Raw genomic sequence first — 19825 nt, 5'->3', positions numbered from 1 at the left:
TCTTTTAACTAATTAAAGAAGAAGCCTTCTGGTAGGCATCACTACGCACTGGTGATGGATTGCAGACGCTGAACTGCCTCTGTGTGGGTTTTGAGATAGTTACAAGAAAATTCAGCAAAAGAAGTAGCACCTCAATAAATCTAAAAAAAAAAAAGGTGAAACCACTTGCTTAGAATTTAAAACTGGACTGGCCAGTTTTATACACATATACAGGTATGTGGGTTGATCCTGGCTGGAAAATAAGCCCCTACTGAGGCTAGCAGGATGAGGGAGAATGAGAACGGTAAAAGTGAGAAAACTTTTCATGGGCTGAGATAATACAATTTGATACATGAAGGGAAACAAAAAAACAAACCCAAAAGCTAAAAAGCTAAGTGATGCAAAAGCAGGCACTTACCACCTCCCACCAGCAGACCAATGCCCAGCCACTCTCCAATTTTATTGCTGAGCATGATGTTAGAGGGCATGGAATACCCTTTTGTGTCAGCTGGAGTGAGCAGCCCAGGGCTGTTCCCCCTCCAAACCTCTTTCTCACTCTCAGCCTACTTGCAAGAGATGGGGAGCAGAGTGAGAAATAAAGATGGCCTTGATTCTGCACAAACACAGGCTCAGCAACAGCTAAAACACTGGTACGTTATCAACCCTGTTTTGGTCACAATCCTAAAACACAGCACCACACAGGCTGTTTGGAAGAAAAATAACTCACAGTCATATCCAGAATAATACAAAAGAAAAATATTTTCTCTCCCAGAAACAGTTTCTGCAGACATCATCTGTATGACAGCCCCTTGGGTTGTTAACAGCCTGAAAGCAGACCCTGAAGCTGGAAGAAGCTCATGACCATTAAATATCTCAATACCACCTGCAAGACTTTGCACCAATTGTGTGAAAGTTAGCACTTCAGGTCAAGAGGCAAGAGCCATCTCTCAAGTGTGACAAGCCTGTATTCCCTCCATGTCAGAGAAAGTCATCTCATAAGATTCTATGGCTGCAACCTGCTGAACAAGTTGTTTATCAAAGGCAGAAGGCACTTGTAACCCTTCTTGGTAACCTGAGCCAGCAGATCACTGAGCCTCAGACACAGATCTTGCTAGCTTCCACTGACAGCTCTGTGCATAGCTATTATTTTTGCTCCTGCCTAGCCCTTGAGTCTGGCAGGGAAAAAAAAAAAAAAAAGAGTTAAGAAGCTGTAAATTACAATTCATAAGAGTGAATTATACAATTTTGAAGAGGCCGTGTATAAAGCCACATCATTGATAAGACCAGCTCAAAATACAGAGGATTACGGTCTGACTGATCCACCATGTATCATCTGATAACAGCAGTAAACATTTATTTTAGGAGAATACATGCTGTCTTCAGTAGCTCTTTATACTGGTAATTAGCAGCTGCTCTTTCCATGATCTGATGGCCAATATACATTACTTCACACCTTCCTCCAGAAAAAGGACTTTGAAAATGGTCACTACCAACTACTTTTTTTTTTTTGGCTTTAGCCTTTTCACTTCCAAACTCGATGAGAAGCTATACACTACAAATCAGTTTTATTATATCTGCATTCTCTCACATACTTTGGCATATAGATTAAAACACATTTTCTACTCTCATATCAACACTGCAAACATGAATAATCCCTTGTTTTGTATTCTACATCTAAAGTCAATGATTCTGAAAGAATAAAGAAAAAATGTTTCCAAAACACTACAATATAGCCTTTACAGACCCGTGAAGAGTTGTGTTATAGCAGAAAATAGTTTGTTATAAACATAAATGTAACCTCACTAGTATTCAACTAGCTGCTATTATGTAGTTATTAAAGTAATATTTCTACAAAAATTATATGATTACTGAAAACACTTTTGACACAAAACACAGAATTTGCATTTCTAAGAGAAATTAAATACCTCTAAATGTTTATTGATTTTTGCTAGGTCTGCTGCTGTTTTTTCATCCTTGGTCTGTAGATTTTTGTCGGCTCCTAGCTCAAGCAACTTCAAAATTACACTTTTATGTCCATGCTGCGCTGCCCATATTAATGCCTGCAAAGAATAACTTTGTTTTACCAATTTTACCTATGAAGCAAAACCCAACAGTTTCAATCAATAAAACACAGCCAATATGGAAACAAAGACAATTAATGCAAGAGGATCTCAAAGCAGTGCTAAAGGGGAAAATTCTGAGAAATATTTCTCAGAAAGCTGTACTTTGAAACAAGATAGTGGGTACACACTTTTAAAATTTCTTATCATTAAATACAACACACAAAATAAATCACTTACTGTATATCCATTTTCATCTTGGGCATTTATGTGTGATCCATGAGCAACAAGAAAAGCAACAACCCGAGGATAGCCTTTTCTAGCTGCATACATCAGTGCAGTCATTTGTTTCCTGAAAGAAAAGGCACCAGGTGAAATCAAGTATGTCAAAAGGCAAAAAAAAAAGAAAGTTGGCACACTTCTATTTTCATTTTAAAAATGTATTTTTAAGATACACTACCTAAGTGATGTGTTCTACATGCAGAACAATTTCAATCCAAAGTTTGGAAAAAATGTGCAGTTTCATTGAGGGCAAGATGTAAATCACAACTGAATACTTAAGAGAAAGAATATTAAAAATAACAACAATGTTCATAAATGTAAAACTCTCTCTAGTAGAATTAGTGTAAGCAAAATACCTGTATCTTAAAGACCCTGCAGTAGGGGCCTTGTGTGTGTGTGTGGAGATTGCTTTTATGCTGGAGATTTTCAAAGCTCTCCAGTGAGGTTTTTTGGGTCTCTTCTCAGGGTGGTATTTGCATTGCTGCCCGCTTGATCTCTGCTCAGGTAATGGCCATTCTGTTTGGTTTTTTTCCCCCTTGGCTCAGAGAAGCTGCAGGAGCAATATCTGAGCTACCTTGAGGGTGAATTCTGCAGCTGCCTGTCTGAAAATCCAGGGGGGCACCATGCTGGCAGAAGTGGAGCAGAGCCACCCTGCTCCAGCCCAAGATGATGGTGACAGTTAGGAGAGGATGCACTGAGTGGCTCCAGCCCAGCTGTTTCACCTGTTGTGCCCACTCGCAGTGCCTTGCCATGGGGAAGCTCTTTGTCTGCTGCTGGAACAGCTCTGTGAGGCTCCTGCCTTCCAGGGAGGGCTCTCACACCATCTTGGCACTCTGTTCTACATAGCCTGAAACTCTCCTACCAGGCTCATTTTGGGAACAGATAGTTTCCACCATTTTGAGTCTCTCTTTGTTGCAGAAGAGTATGAGGTCTAGCAGTTTTTTATTTTTTCCCCCGCACCTTTTGGCATTCTGTTTCTTAATAAACCACTGTTTTTTCTCTTTCATCTATTATTATTCATCTGTTATTGGTGGGAAGGGATTGTTGGAATACTTAAATGAGATGATTCATTCCAAAGTGCTCTCCTTTGAAGTGTCTCAAACCAAGACATGATCTTACACTTCTAGAGATGCTTACAAGATGAAGCCATTACGAAATATTTCTCAAAAGCTTCTGTTTGCAAAGTACCTTTGAGATGCCTAACACATTCTTTGGTGGAATAATACTGCAGAATTAAGGAAAAAAAAAAGGCAGTATTGGAGGAAAAAGATTATAGAGTTTCTGGTTGCTACTAAGTAATAAGATTTAAGGTAAAATATTTTATTACTGTTGTTTAATTAAAATATATTGTATTTTAAAAAGCAATAGTTTTAAATGAAAAATATTATGTATTGCTTGTAATGTATAGCTCCATGTCAAAAATCTGCTTTCTAAAGATTATTCTATTGTGCTACGATATATCTGATGGGAGGACTGTTCTTCCCAATACTGGGTTTCTTAATAAGTTCATCAGCCACTAGAGGGATCCCCAAATTCATGTCTTAAAGCAACTGCCTTAAAATTTCTGCCTCCTTCCAGAGAATACTGCTAGAACTAAGGCATTGCACATCTTTCTTTGGCTTCGATCATTCATACAAGGATAATGTTTTGTCTTATGCAAACACAGTTAAAATTGTACTGAATGTAATCCAGTAACGTTACAAATTTGAAACAACCTTATGCTAGGGGAAAAAGGTCAATCATACAGAGATAAGCAAAATGAAAGGTAACCAGACCTTCAAGACATACAGTCAACAACCTAAAGTAACTTGGTAATGAAGCAAAAAGACTTGTATCAATCTAGAACAGAAAATAAGATTTTCTATTTCTTGCTATTTTCTATTTCTTATTTTCTAGAACTAGTCTCTAACTTAGTTCATCAACACTACAAAAGCAGAAGTTCTGACTATATATGAGGAGACATTTCACCATGCAGCACAGCCAATCAGTGGAACTGGCTGCTCAGAGAAATGTTTTATTCTCCAATCTCATTGACCAGATGGCAACCTAGCCCAATTTTACAGCAGACATAGCTTTAAAGAAGTTGAACTAGAAACCTCCTGAAATCCCTTCTGACATGAATTACCCTATGGAGATTACTATAAAAATAGAGAAAGACTATAATCTCCATCTTCAACTTAATAACTGATATCCATATATCTCGCTATCTCTATAGATCTGTATAGAGCTGTCTATACAAAGACATACACAGAAATCTGTATTTTAAAGAATGAGCAGAAGTTGATGATAACCTAATAATTTGTAGCCACAAAATGCAAACTTGTTTGCTCAACATGGACACTCACTCCCATGCTTCTTTCTTTTCAGTGGTAGGTAGCCTTTGACTAACTTGCCATGCCATCACCTTTGAAGTATTTACCACTTACATCTGACTGCAAAACCAGTCCAATCACACCTGATTTCATTTTCATTTCTCTCACTCTCAACCTTTTTTTTTTTTAATTTTGATACTACATCACAACTATCTTCTGTTTTTACAAAGGAAAAAAAACTAAACAAAAGCCCTGAGGCTACAGAATAGTCTTTTCTCCAAAGAATTTGATGTAGTTACAGCTGTATAGTACAGGCATGATACCAGAAATCAATGCAAAAACTCAATGACACTAAAGCCACTAAAAGAACTGCTCAATTCGCAGGTAAAACTCAATAAATACAACATTTAAAAGGTCTATCAACATCATTGTGCAATTAGTACTGCAAGCATTCAATTTTAATGCTTGAGTTTTAATTTCAAAGGGAAAAAGCTGTTACAGGATAGAAATACATGCATTGCTGCACAAATTTACACCTCTAGGTGCAAGAGGGTGCCGTGAGCCACCCCATGAAAGCAGCACCCATTTAAATGTACGGCCACAGGAGGGAGACAAGAGCACTGGGGAAAACAAACCTTGTTTTCCTAACCCTGCAACAAACCTCCACAACCACAACAGCAAGCTTTAACATGGCAAATCCACTGTTTCCTGCTTAAGTTGAAGAGAAACTAAACATATTGGTACATCTTGGTGTAATCTAAAAATGTTCATAGAGAGTGTAGTGATAATCATCTAGACAGATCTTAAGAATCCTTTCATAATTTTGAGGAACTGCTGTGTTTCAGCAGTCTGGCTTGCAGGTGACCTTCTTGTCCAAACACCCATTACATCCTTTTGTATGACACAATTTGCCACACGACATTTTTCCATATTGAATATGATACTCATTTCATAGTCAGTAAATAAATAAAATCTTAAAAGGCATATAAGCAATTTATTAAGTAAGCACTATGTTTGCCTCCAGTTTTGCAGCGCCTATATAAAAAGCAGGGTCTCGTGAAATGAAGAGAGATTTTTGTTTGTTTGTTTATCTTCAGAGTCACAGAAAACTCTGAGTTGGAAGGGACCCACAAGGATTACAGAGTCCAGCTCCTGGCCCCAGACATGACAAGCCCAAGAATTACACCACCTGGTTGAGAGCATTGTCCAAATGCTTCTTGAGCTCCGTCAAACTTGGTGCTATGACCATTTTCCTAGGACCCTGTTCCCATGCCCAACTACCCTCTGGCAAAAAGAACCTTTTCCTCATATCCAACGTAAACATCCTCTAACACAGCTGCACACTCTAAGTCTCCCTGCTTTTATCCTAAGACTGAAGAAAACCACAAAAATTTAAGCTTTTTTAGTTTTTAGGGCCATCTCAAACTTTGTATGTGACATGTACCCATAGATACCACCAGAAGTTCCTACAGGCTCACTTAACCTTGTGGAAAAAATGAGGCAAAATTTATATCATAAGACAACAAGCTGAACAGACCTACTACCCTGAAGCTGTCTATCGTGGATAATCAAGAGCCATAACAGAACTGGTAATAAAGTTCTGCCTTCTAGATGGCAAGCATCTGACTCAAAAATGTATTGAATAGCTTTAAAGAAGTCACTAAACTGGATCTGTGGTGCAGAATTCACTGCTCTTGACAAATAAACATGCTTGTGTTTGGGATCACAATCTCAAGCACAACAAACTTCACCTTCCTGGAAAATTTCGTAAGAGGAAGGAGAGGAGATGTCTCCTATTTACACACAGGTTTCTTTCCACTGGGGGGACATCTATAAAAATTCAGTATTTCAAATTAGTGATCTTGAGTTTTAAGTAAAGCCTTGTAACTGGATACATCTTTATTAAGTAGACCAGTGTATCAATAATATTAGAGAAATACAGCAGGTAGAAAACAATTTAACCCAGAGTTTAGTCTCAATCTTTTCTTATTGAGATCCCCAAGCAAAGAAATGATGCTGCAAGACACTATTTTACTCTATTGATCTGTAAACTGAACAATTCTTCAGATAAACAGGAAGCATCTTCAGAATCTTTTGGAGTCAGTTTCCCCACTCCACTGCTACACATTAAGCCAGGAACTGAGAAATTAAGTGGCAACAGTGTGTTCACAGTGACAGAATATAATCTATTTGCCCATTTTCTGGCTTAGTGGCATTTAGTGATGAAGTGGGAAATCCTATATAATAAGTAATATTGGAAGAACTTATTTTAGTATAACTTTAGGAAAGCACTGCAGATTAAAAAGCACTACTTAAAGATTTCCAAGCCTTACAAAGGGATAAAGTATATAATTTACATTTTGGAGCAAGAGGAAGGTGAATGACATGAGATAAGCAAAACAAATTTCTCAAGGTAGCACTCACTTAAATGAAGCATTCAGGCTGTAGTACTCCAAAATGGCTATTCAGAGCAGGCTTTACAATGCCTTCATGTCTCACCTAGCCATTACTCTACTTGTTTGACTTTCAAAACACTTCATGCTAGCACTTACGCTTTGATACACTACATTCTCATCAACAATAGTGTTTTTACAGCCACCAGTACTCAGGTTCCAATTCTGATTTATCAAAAATATCCTAAGTTACGCTACTGAATACTTTCTGCTCAGAACCATATCCCCTTGCAAAGAAACCATCTACCTACCCATTCCTAAACTCACCTCCCTTCTTTGCACTTCAAAAATCATGTGTCTTTCCCCTAGTCCTTCCCCACTCCACAGACATTTCATAAATTAGACCCACTCCCTCCAAGTTTCTGTGTATCACCTCCAGATGTCATTAAATAAAAGAGCCTTCTGGTTGCCCTGATGGAGCAAAAGAGAAAGGATAAACATTAAACCCTGCTTACATGAAGGTTAAGTATTCTGCTTTGCATTCACACACACTCCAGTGGCTGGTGGACAAAAGAGAAGCTTCCTAGAATCATTCTGGTTCTTACATGCTAAGAAAACCATGAGACTAATAGAACCTTAGTTCTTCCCCTGCTGCAAGCAGATCACACAGGAAGTACTTTCACAATAATCTCAACTCACTGACAGTTCTTGATCACTCCCACAGAACATCCTGCTTGCCCTAATGAAACAGGTGGAATGGGACTGCAGTGCCACAGAGAGGGGCTGTTTGATCCCTTATCATCACATAAGGCAGTTTATTGTGTTTTATTCTCATTTCTGAGCACAGAGCAAGAAGTCCATGAGAAACAGCAGCTGTTGTCTAAGCAGACCCAATGATGGAGTGGCATGCACATATGTCAAATACTGGAAAAGCATAAAGGCAGCTCAAAGGTTTGAGATTAAAAGGTCTGGATTTTTCAAGTCTCTGCTTTTATTTAGCACAAATATGACATTTCTGATTGTCACTTAATTTATCTTTTCATTTGAGAAAGACTACTACCGCAAAACCGAAAAAGCCACAACCATATCTGCTGGATGCATGAATAGGTCATGTTAGCCACAAGGTCTAAGTACACAAAAAGATAGTAAATAAATATTTGTATATAAAGATCAACCATACAAAATATACCCCAAGTTTATAAATAAAATTTAAAAATTAGAATTCCTACCTCTTGTGTCAGTTTTCACACTCTCTTCCGCCAAAGTTTAGCAAAAGGCCTGTCCAAATACAAACCTGCAGCTCTGCACTCTTGGTTCCATTTCCAATGCCCAAGACAAAGTTAATAATGCAAAGACTTCCCCTATTTTTTAAAGCAGGATGTTTATTCTAACACCCAGGTATCTGACAACAACAATATGTAATTATTTCAGAGTATGTAGCTTTCTCTTCTCTCATGAAGAATTTCTAGTCTCTCAGGTAAGAATAAAAGAATAGCATTTAAATTTGGTACCAGACATCAGTTTCACTTAAGGAGAACTCTGTTTCCTCCTTGTCTATCAGTACTTGCTCATAGTGAAGTCCAGGGCCTTGAGTAATTGAATTCTACTAAGGAAAACCAAAGGCCTTCAATTCTATTCTTTTTAGAGAGCTACTCAGTCTATACATCCCAGGTAGTGTGATGAAAAGGGTGTGGTACAAAAAAATGTACCACACTGTTGAAAACTAGTTGACCTAAGAAGTATTTTTTTAGCAGAGGTTAGACAGTTTATCCTGGGGTCAGTCCAGAATTTACTTCTTTTTGATGTGAAATGAAATCTTTCATCAGACTGTAAAACTACAGACATCTCACAATGCATTGCTTCAAACCGGTGAGACAGAAAGTTGTAATTGAAGAAGGACACTATTACACTTATACTTCAGTCAAGTGAATAATTAAGATTAATTTTTATTTTATTCAGCTGAAGAATATACTTAAAATTTGATAAAGCTGATCACAATTTTATTTACTCAGATTAACAACTGTACTAACAGGTGTAAATATCTGGGTACTAATCTTTTCTTACACAAACAGCAGTGAAATTACAAGTATGTACACTTCACACATACCACCAACAGCTATGTCAATAAACATGTCTCTGTATAATAATATTAAATTCTCTACTGTATTCACAGATGTGGGGTTTTCAATACCTGCAAGTGAGGTTAGGGTCAGCATTCCTTGATAAAAGCAGTTCAACAGTGTTCAAGATGTTCTCCTCTGAAGCTTGTGCAGTACATGCTGCCATCAACACGGTGTATTTATCTGTTTGGAAATTTGCAGTTAGGGAATTACATATGTAAATGTAAATACCATGCTAATCCAGAAGCTCCTTTAAAAGTCTTTAAATTTGCTAGAGTTGCTACTGAGACTTTGATACTCTATGATATTTGGAAAAGGCTAACAATCTTGTTTTCCTGTCTGTAAAAATCACTAGAATGATCAGGTAAGAAAAAGGCACCTGAGGAGATACTCAGGAACATGACAGTGAATCACAGCAGTAAAGCATTTATTCCTACTGAAGTTTAAAATAGCTTGAAAGTACCCCAAAGCTACAACTGGAGCTTAACTATAGATGCTTATTTCTCAAAATACATTCCACACCAGTAGAGTTACTCCCTGTTCCTCCTCTCCAGTAAATGGAAGTAACACCTGCAAGGGATAGAAAAAGGTACACGAAATATATTATGAACACATAGTGACACCAATTTTGGGGAGAACAGAGGTCCATACAAAAGCCACTTGAAGCAAAAGGGCTTCATGATAGGCCTTAAGGAGAAAGAATTAAATTTATTAACTTCCTATGGTCCAGTAGTGGCAGGAAAAGTATTACAAGTATTGGCTTAGATATGGATTTTAAGAGCATCTACACAGTCCATAGGAATACCAGCATATTTACTTGTCCAGCTCTGACATCAGCTGGGTGTTACATACCACCTTGGCTCACAAATCAAAACTGTACAACTGCAGTTTGCCCACAGAACACAGGAGACCTCCCTTCCCATGATTACCATGGTTTCTATCTGGGAAACACAGCACCTTAGCTGGTGCTATGTGTTAGCTGGCCCCAGTGTCATTTAGAACACTGCCATTTGAGTAACTGCCCATTTTGTTTATTGCACAAACTTGTTCACAAGTTCCAACATGCCTTCATCCATTTAAGAAGTATAATATTAGCTGCACCTATATTAGCTGCATATCCTATCAAGTGTTACAACATATTTTCTAATTTTCTTTTAGAAATTTTAAGACTGTGTATAATTAACATCTTCATTCTTCAATGAGGTCAGATTTCATTATATTTAGACATGAAAAGTTTGTTATGTACATTACCCCCACTGTTCTTACCACCTCTTGTCTTCCACTTCTACAACTCAGTTCTACATTTAAATTAACTTGTTTTTTTAATATACTATCTTTTAATTTTCAATTGCCTCATGTAGAAATTACTTTATATGCTGACAAATTTTTACTCAAAATCTTTAACCTGATTATCAACTACAACATGAATGGAAAGATGGCAGGACATTAAATAAAGCACTGTTAGTCTGAGAATGGTATTTGGGAGGGACCTGCAGTTGTATTTGTATTCATTATCTCAGGCAGAGATAAAGTGGAAAATTAATTTCTGTCAGCCTACCTATAGCTCATACATGTGAGCAAGAGATGAAAGGGAAGAAACACCTTGGAATTCTTAGATTTCTCTTTTACAGAGAATAACTGTGAAAGACTGCAAAAATATAAGTTTATGTTCAGACTAGATGAAAACACCAGTAATTCTGGTGAAATTATTCCTCAAGGATGCAAGATTTCGAACCCACCACACAGTGAATGATATATTAGTTCTTGTGGACTACCAAAAAGGGTAAAATTAAGTAACTAGCTATAGAGACTGACTGAAGAGCGACTCAAGGTGATTAACAGTATAGCTGTTTATCAGGATTATAGGCATTAAAGGGTTATTGTTATAGGATCACTTGCTATGATTGCCTGCTGATGTAAAAAATAGCAAGAGGGCTGGTGAGATTCAGTACCCCTTAGGATAGCACAGCTATACTGAACATACATGACCTGACCCAAATCAATGACTTACAAGATTGCTCCTGGCTGTACTTTGCTGCCCATATGCACTAGTTAGAGTTTCCCTACACAGTCTAACAGGGAAACAAACCAAGAAATATGATCCTAGCAAAGTGCCACTTTGGGCAAGGATAGTTGATCACACACATGAAAAAATGCATTTGATTACCTGGTCAGCATAAACTATTGCCCATAGCAGTTTCTGCCCCATTTATAGCTTTCTATAGACATAAAAAAGTAACAGGTACGAGCTGTAGACAGACACAGAAATTCTGAAAATGGCTACAAGGATAGTGATTAGAAGAAGGCATGGTTGCTTTTGGTGCAGGCAATCTACTCTAATCTCATACTCTGATTAACTGCTAAGAGGTTAGAGAAAATTTTCAGAATCAGATTTGTACCATCTGCATTTCACTCTGCTACTACTGCGACTACTGTCAAGTTACTGCAAAATATGATTACTGCTCTCACATACTTGGCAGTACTGTGGGATAAATATTCCAGTGCAACGGAAGAGACTGAAAATAACCACAATTTAAGTCAAAAAGGAGTTATTAATATGCCAATAAAATTGACAGAGGAATTGATATTACTTAAAAGCTACACTGAACTCTTGCAGAAAAAGGTGATTTAGTAACACAATGAAGAACAGTTTTCTTAATAGAAAAATTGCACTCTAGTTTTAGAAAGGCCCACATTAGTTTCCCATGAACTGGAAAGCTATTCATGTTTGAGATGCTATCTGGTTTCTGCACATACATACTTCATAACAGGATCAAACACAGTAAGTTTTACCTGTACAACTTTATACTACAATTTTTGAGCACGTACTTCCAAACACTTTTTTAAAAAGTACTTGGGATTTGGGAGGTGTGGGAGAAAGTGGAATTGAGAGAGAAAGAACAAGAAAACACAGCAAGTGATTCCAGATCAATTCCAAGAACACAATTTTAACTTCAAAACTACTGCTTTTCCTTCAAAACTGTGAAAGGTCGAGTGGGTCTCAGTTCTGCTTGAACTTTAGATTTTTTTTCCCTATATAAACATATAAACAAGAGAATAAGGATAAGGATAATGTCTGGTAGTGAGCATTACCAGCCAGTATTTTTCATTCCCATCTTACCTATTTCAAAACATGCATTAGCACCTCTGTCCAGAAGAAGACGTACTACTGCAAAGTTAGCCACACTGGCTGCACACATCAGGGGAGTCCATCCAAAGTGAAAGCTGGTTTCTATGCTGATACCTGTCAAAATTGAAGAAATTACAATCATCAAACTGCATCACTACAAACATGCTTTTTATAAAACTTACTCTCAGTATTTATCATTACAAAGGTTACACTCCGTTTGCATTTAGAACAAGGGAGAGAAATCTCTTATGGCATTTTCTTTTTTATAAAACATCTTTATTTACCCAGTTCTCAATCCAAGGAATTAAGTACCACAGAAAGACTACACTAAAAACCTCAAACATTTAGCTGCAAAAGTAATTTCATATAAGCACACAGAATCTGTTTTCTCTACCTCTAGCTTTCTTCAATCAAAGTGAAAAAATTTGACTCTTGCCAAGGCAGGAAGACTGCTGTGGAAGCGAACTGCTTGTCAGGCAATTAGGATCACAACAACTAGGGTTTCCTGCCTCACAACTCCTTTTATTCTCTGTCCTAAAAGACAGTTAGCTAGCAGATTTATGTTCGGTACGAACAAAATATTATCTCAATAAAAAGAGAAAACAGGAGACTATGCAAGGTTCAAACACAATCACCAGAATTGTTTGTTACTCTCCGTATCAGCCAGAATGGCTAAAACGGCTAGAAGCATGCCTGTCAGCCTGCCCAAATGCACTGAGAAGCAAGTACCAGACTGACAGACTCATCTGACAACTTTCTATTAAACACCTGCATGCATTTTTCAATCCTTCAACAAATATTACCTCCTTTAGAAAAGCTTCCATCAGTTGGGTCTATATTACTCCTAGACTGGCCATGGATAATCAAAAATACATCTCTGGGAAAAAACACTCCAAAAAAAGCCCCCAAAACTATCCTGAGAAATTTGTGACAGTTAAGCTACATGCATACTTTTTCATGCAAAATGTGTACTTTCCCTGTCGTGGTACTATATCAAAAATGTGTTCAGTGTAGCAATATAAAGTCACTAGAGCTGAGGGACTAACAGGTCACTGCTCTTGGATTGATTCTTTAATTTCTTAAGATCACTGGAATTGCAGAATCAATAAAGAGGTAGCATTCCAATGAAAGCCATGTGTTGAAGCATTGTAACACCTACAAGTCACAGAATTTACAATCAAATCTCCTTAGCAGCCTACACATACTAGCTGCATACTAGCACACTGGCCTGTGTGCATTGTACAAAACTTTTCATTGAAGCCCACAAATGTTCTACAAGGGGAGCCAGCAAATGTTCCTTAGCAGTCATATCAGTACTTCCTAGTAAGTCACTTCAAGAATTCATCAAGTCTGATATTCAACAGCCCACTGAAGTAATACTAGGAAGAAAAAAATACCCAAAAACTGTCACCCTGTCAGTCTTTAAGTCTCTTTTCCTTGTGAGAAGAAAAGCAGTCCCATCTAGAACTTTTTACTTTAAGACACATCAGAACAACACTAACGACCTACTTGGCAGTTATATATAGGCTTATTAAAACACTTGAGAAGGCATTTTCCTCAATGCTTTTCGTCCATGGATACCAGCCAGTATCTGCTATGATGCTGGTGCTTTTTCCAAGTTCTAGAAGTAGAATGATCTATTTGGCAATATGCTGTTTGTCCTGCATAGCCTCCTACCATCTTGGTAGTGACTGTCTTGAAGTACCACTCAGTGGTACTGATGATCCCAATGCAAACAAGCTGTAATCCCAGAGGAAGACAAAGAAAGGACAACTGAAACAGGAACAGTCATGTGGCTCCTTGGCTGCTTGGTTATAGGAGTTGTTGACTGAACCAGAAATGTCTCACCTTGATGACTACTCAAATAGGTTATTACTCACATTACATGAGCTGTTATTGAAGTAAGCAGTGTTAGTTCAGCATTTAAAATGACCCTTGAGATTTTCTCAAGAGAACAGTGAAGCCCAGAAAAAACTTTTTTGAAAAATCAGGCCAGATCCAACAGCCAGGGAGAAGAGAGGCTGCTGCACTCCAGAACTGCAGGTCCAACCCATATCAATGCTGAGTGTGTACTCCTAGCAGGGGCACACACACACACCACTGGTCACAGTGATCAACACAGACAAACAGAGCACTCTTAGGAACACAGCAGCACCAGTATCAGCATGTCATCCATCCCCTCCAGCTGCTGGCATCACAGACACATGGCATTATTTGGACTTCCCCACCTGCCATTATCCGTGTTCCTCTGTAGGTATCAGCAGAGGAGCTTTTCAGTTACATGGCCCCACAAATTACAGCTAGGAGACAAACTAGATGCAACATTCTTCTTTACAATTTGAGTTACAGATAAATATCTTCCTGTTTAAGCAGTAAAGAGGATAAACACATTCTGGCCACAGACAAACTCTATAGCAGAAACCATGTAAAGAATATGAATAATAGTGAAGCAAAAGAACAGCAAAGTAAGAAATTTTTTTTGGTGATTATTACTGTATCTCCCATAACCCTTTCAGATACTTTCTTGACTGTGGCTAGTAATAGCTATAGTAGAAAGGCTGTTTTTAAAGAGAAGGATTTAACTCTGCTAAATAATTCCATTCAGTTAAAGAACAACTCTCAGTGTTGGAATCCATTCACATTCAGACATCATTTACCAGAGGGGAAGTTCTAAAATGCTTCTCTAAGACTTTTCTCCAGTAGAAGTATTAAGTCTGTCTGCACTTAGGTCTGCTCCCACATGACCTTAAAGCTGAGTCCTCTTAGAGCTGCTAATGTCTCCTTTTGCTGGGCCAGCTATGGTGGTCACCTGACTCAGGGTTCAGAGTCCTAAACTAGCTGAAAAATTATTCTCACACACTGGGCGTCCTCCCATTCCTGTTGTTTACTACTACTTATAATTCCCTGAACTGGCTCACAAAATATGAGATGAGCTCCAGCACTCATTCAAAGATATAAGTGGAACAAACTGCTGAAGGAAAACGGAGGATTTGACTGTAGCTGTATCTTTAATCAGCCTAAATTGTCATGAATTGTAATTTCTAATTCCATTTTAGGAAATGGAACACATGGTGTTAAGCATTCTACTTCTGAAGCAAACCAAAATGTCCAAATCATCTTTGAAGGTGCTACTTGTTTGCATTACTTTTTGCGACATGTACTTCAGAAACTTTTTCCTAAGTTGCCATTTAACAGAAGTGCTAAGGAAAAACATTGTGCTTGTCCATCCCCTAAAGAAGCTCTGTAAAACTGCTGCAGCATCAAAAATACTAAGGCAACATCTAACCAAGCCAGAAAACAACACAGTCTCACTCTACCTGAAGGAATAGCTCCAAGTCTTGCTAGGAAATCCGCTTCCAACAAAAACCTTGAGTTTGGCTGACTGCAGGTAGTGAGCCTCCTACAAGCTCTTCTACACTAAAGGTATTGCTGGTGGCAAAGATTTAATCTGAGCACAGATCCCCAGACTGACAATGTTACCTTTCTTCAGGAAGGCCTCCAAATAGGCACTGTGTTGCTTTGCAGAGCAGTACTGGATGGGTCAGAATGTACTGCTGGGGCCATTTTAAGGAAATTACATATTCTTTTATAATACTGCCTTGTTTGTTTCAGGAGACAGGAAACTAGACTGCATGAATCCTAGGCCTGAACCTGTGCTCTTACAGAAACCTGTTATCATCTTCCAACACCACAGAACTGTCCACTGTGCAGCAGGCATCAGCACAGAAAGTGAACTATTGCTGTTTCACTGCAATACAACAATTTAAAATGGATGGTGGAGAAAACAAATAAGCAATCTGAGGCACTAGAACTCTACTCATAAATAAGAATATATTTTCTAAAAGCAAGACAGATGTATTTCATGCTTGTACTGCACTTCTTGTGTTTCAGTCTGTGCAGTAGTTTTGCTTAATTTAAAAAGAAAACCATTCCCTCATTGTGGTGAGAAACAGTTGGCTTCTAAAAGGGCAAATAATGTCATTGTTTCAAAACTCAGAAAAAGACCACTGCTAACCAAGAAACTACTTTCTTCCCTAAGACAAATTTTCCTCAGAGAACAAACTCTTGGTTACTATATTCTCCTTGCTTGCTGAAGCAGAACTTGCTGACAATTATCACTAGGCAGGTCAACTCAGCTATGCAGTTTCTGATTGCCCTGGATGCTTGAATAAGTGATCCAATCTTCCTAACACTGATTAACAAACACATTAAAGACAAATGCTGAGTAACAGAACAGGGAAAAAGGCTTTCAGTGTTAAAACAGACTACTGTTTAGTGACAAATGCCACAAAAAGCCTGTTAGACCTTTCAGAATCACAAAATCTTTTTTCAGCTGATGTTGCCAGGACAGCAGTTCTACATAGGGCACATACCAGACACTTACCAGTGCTTTGCAGGAGAGAAAAAAAAAAAAAGAGGAAAAGGAATTTACAAACTGTGGAAACATGAAAATAAAAAAGCTTAGCCTCCCCTTCTTACCCCATGCTGTACAACTTTCAACACCAATGACCACCCACTGAATTTTCCCCTCAATTTAAACCACCTCTAATTCAGTGCTTCTAATTGCTATTTGCATGTTAAAGATGCATCTGAAAACAAAGAAACATGTTATTTCATAGTTCAAACAGAGTCTTCTTAATTTTCAGGTCTCCTGATCGACAAAAGAAACATAAATTAGAAGGAATGTGCTGGAATACTGAATCTGAGTCACTGAAAAAGTAATTTAATCTTTCAAAATAATGGGTTGAGTGCATGTAGGAACACGTGAATGTTTCCAGTAAAGGATATAAAGTCTTTTTTTAAATGAGAATTGAAATTTTTGCTGAGTTCAAGAAAAAATGTTCAACTTTGTAAGTGACTTTTCCTCACCCGAGTTTAAGAGTTCTTCAATTAGTGACACATCACCACGAAACAGAGCCTTCTTTAACGCCTCGTTCTTGTCTGCCTGCAACATTTGATCCAACTGCTAGATAAACAAAGAAAAATTAAGTCAAAATCTGGAGACTGTTTCCAGGCAAAAACAATACAGCTTGGTTTCAGCACAAAAGCACTAATAATCTCTGACAGAACACAGCACAGAAGAAGAGGGGAAAAAGCATCACAGAACTTTTGTTTATTCATCTTCATAGATCTGGTTCTACTATAAAGCCTAAGTTTTAAAATCAATTTTGCCGAGAGGTCCCATTCTCTTCTTTCTCAACAGACCTGCTATCATGCTGCTCTCAATTTTACTTACCATAATTTGATTTCAATTAAGATTCTTTTTCATCTTATGACCCTAGAAAAAATTTGTGATGTATTTATATACCTTTTTTTTGGTACATTGTGAAGTACAACATTAAAAAATACAACTAACAGATATGAAAGTTTGAGTTTGAGTCAGGGGACCTGTGACTAACTGGCAGGCCTAACAGCACAAGTCCACTGCTGTGAAGGGCTACAGTTCCTCTGTCATGCTAATTCTGTGATGACTGAGGCATTTGTAGTGCTGCATCATAAACGTTCTGGCTGAAAAAAGCACTGACCAAAAGACTGGTTTACACATCAGACAGTTACCTAATTTAAGTTCTTTTCAAAAGCATCATAGATTAGTTCTCTATTAAAGCTGCAGATGCAGCTGAAGATTGGTGCTGGAGCTATATCAAGTGTACAAAACATTTACATACACTGGTAAGCAGAGGACTGATTATTCACTAGTTTCCTTAGAGACAGAAGTGGGTATGAAATGAAGTTGTCTTTTATTATAAGTTTTTAACTCCCAATTTATAACTTAGAAATATTCAAACTTCACAGCACATTGTAGCCCATCTTTCCAATAACTTTTGTAAAGACTAACAAAAGTGTCTAGAGAACCATAGGTGAGAAACAGTCAACAGAACAATTTAGCCCTTTTTTTATTCTACTCAGGCAACAATTTTCAAACAACACACATCTTTGGATAGGAATATCTACATAAAGGTCAAGGCCTCTTAAACTCTGGCTGTAACCTTTAGCCTAAGACCTCAAGAATTCAGTTATACTTCCATTTTTCAATTCTGGTCATGAGACAAACCCACACTTAAAAACCCTCACAGATGGTGAGGGCTTCTCTCCTCCACCTCACACTGATGGATCCGTCACACCTGTTACATGCAATATAACTACTGAAATCTTCATGTTAGCCAGAAACAGTCTCAAGAGATTTAAGATATAAAACAGCCTAACAGGCCTTCAGTCACTTTCAAATTTACTCTCATGCTGAAATATGATTAGGACTAGGGTCTGCTACTTAGAAAGAGCTTTCAAATAAACATTAAGGGTTTTGGTAATAAGATAAACCCCTACAGTCCAGGTTTCATTAACTGAATTGAGGGTACACTGTACCCTGGTAGGAAACAGCCTGAGAGGAAGCACCAGCCGCACCCTCCCCTGGCACCCACCGCGCCCCGCTCCCCTCACGGTTCCAAGCCGAGGCCGCCCCCCACCCCGAGACCGCCTGGCCACGGCTCCCCAGGCGCAGGGAGGCTCAGCCTCACCTGCGGCTCCCGCCGCACGACGCCAATGTCCCAGTCGCCGTCATCGCTGTCGCTGCCCTCGTCGCCGCCCGCCACGACGCGGAACGAGCACACCACGGCGGCCATGCCGGCCCTTCCCGCGCGCCTCGCCTCAGCGCAGCCGGGACACGTGCCCGAGGCGGCCGCTCTCCCGCGCTCCGCCCCGGCCCCGCCCCGCGGCCTGAGGGGAGCCCCGCGGGCGGAGCCGGGCCCGGGGAGGGAGGGGCGGGAGCCGTGCCCGGGGAGGGGGGCGGGAGCCGTGCCCGGGGAGGGGAGAGGAGGGCGCTGTGCCCGGGGAGGGGAGGGCAGCGCCGCTCCGCGCCGGGCACGGCGGCACGGCTCCGGGTACAAGGAATCAGTGACAGTGGTTCTGTTAGTACGTGGGGCTGTGACACGGCGCACTCGTGGCTCCGCTGCTTTGTGGGAGAAGCAGCAGAGCCGTGTGTGAAGTTGTGTCTGTAGATGTGTGGCTGCTCTGTATATGTGGATTCAAGGTAAAACATACGGCTTTCCCTCTTTAATTGCTGGTGTCATTAACATGCTCGTTCCACCCGCCTCACCTTGCAGCAGCCTGTGAGGTCACCTATGCGTGTGTCACGCAGTGTCACAGGCCCCAGCCTGCCGGGGGGACACTCGCGTGGGAACGCTGAACAGCAGCTGCGAGTAATGAGCCAGACTTTGGACCTCTAGCCTGGCTACAGAGGGCATTGCTTTAAGTTCCGGAGCTGTGGTTAGAGCTCTTTCTAATGATCGATAATGATGTCTCATCCATCACAAGGTTCGTGTGAAACTCTTTGAAGAACAAACGAGGAATGACGTTCTGCATTTCATGCACAGGCATCATTGCTCCTTGACCTCATCTCAGACTTTGCCCCAGGTTGAAATGAAATTGAGCATCCACTGACAGAAGAGGACTTTGGTCTTCGAGAAGAGTACAAAATGATAAGTGTAGTCCTTGTGCCCATAACACTGTAAAAATGTAATTAAAATGTATTACCCTCATCTTGAACAGAAGG

The 19825-nt window shown here is 39.3% G+C and overlaps 1 protein-coding gene across 1 annotated transcript in view; it reads right to left on the bottom strand.

The window, feature by feature from the left end:
* Nucleotides 1–18896, bottom strand: part of ASZ1 (ankyrin repeat, SAM and basic leucine zipper domain containing 1) — a 35923-nt gene extending 17027 nt beyond the window's left edge. The window contains exons 1-6 of the mRNA XM_036400636.2: nucleotides 18792–18896; nucleotides 17146–17242; nucleotides 12268–12390; nucleotides 9218–9329; nucleotides 2280–2391; nucleotides 1905–2039 (exon numbers count right to left, since the gene is read on the bottom strand). Coding sequence (XP_036256529.2) covers nucleotides 1905–2039; nucleotides 2280–2391; nucleotides 9218–9329; nucleotides 12268–12390; nucleotides 17146–17242; nucleotides 18792–18896 — 684 coding nt within the window. The remainder of the gene's footprint in view (nucleotides 1–1904; nucleotides 2040–2279; nucleotides 2392–9217; nucleotides 9330–12267; nucleotides 12391–17145; nucleotides 17243–18791) is intronic.
* Between the last annotated feature and the right edge of the window lie 929 nt (nucleotides 18897–19825).

The sequence above is a fragment of the Molothrus ater genome, chromosome 5, assembly GCF_012460135.2.
Source record: "Molothrus ater isolate BHLD 08-10-18 breed brown headed cowbird chromosome 5, BPBGC_Mater_1.1, whole genome shotgun sequence".
NCBI classification, from domain to species: Eukaryota; Metazoa; Chordata; class Aves; order Passeriformes; family Icteridae; genus Molothrus; species Molothrus ater.
This window is presented reverse-complemented; position numbering and strand designations above follow the sequence as displayed.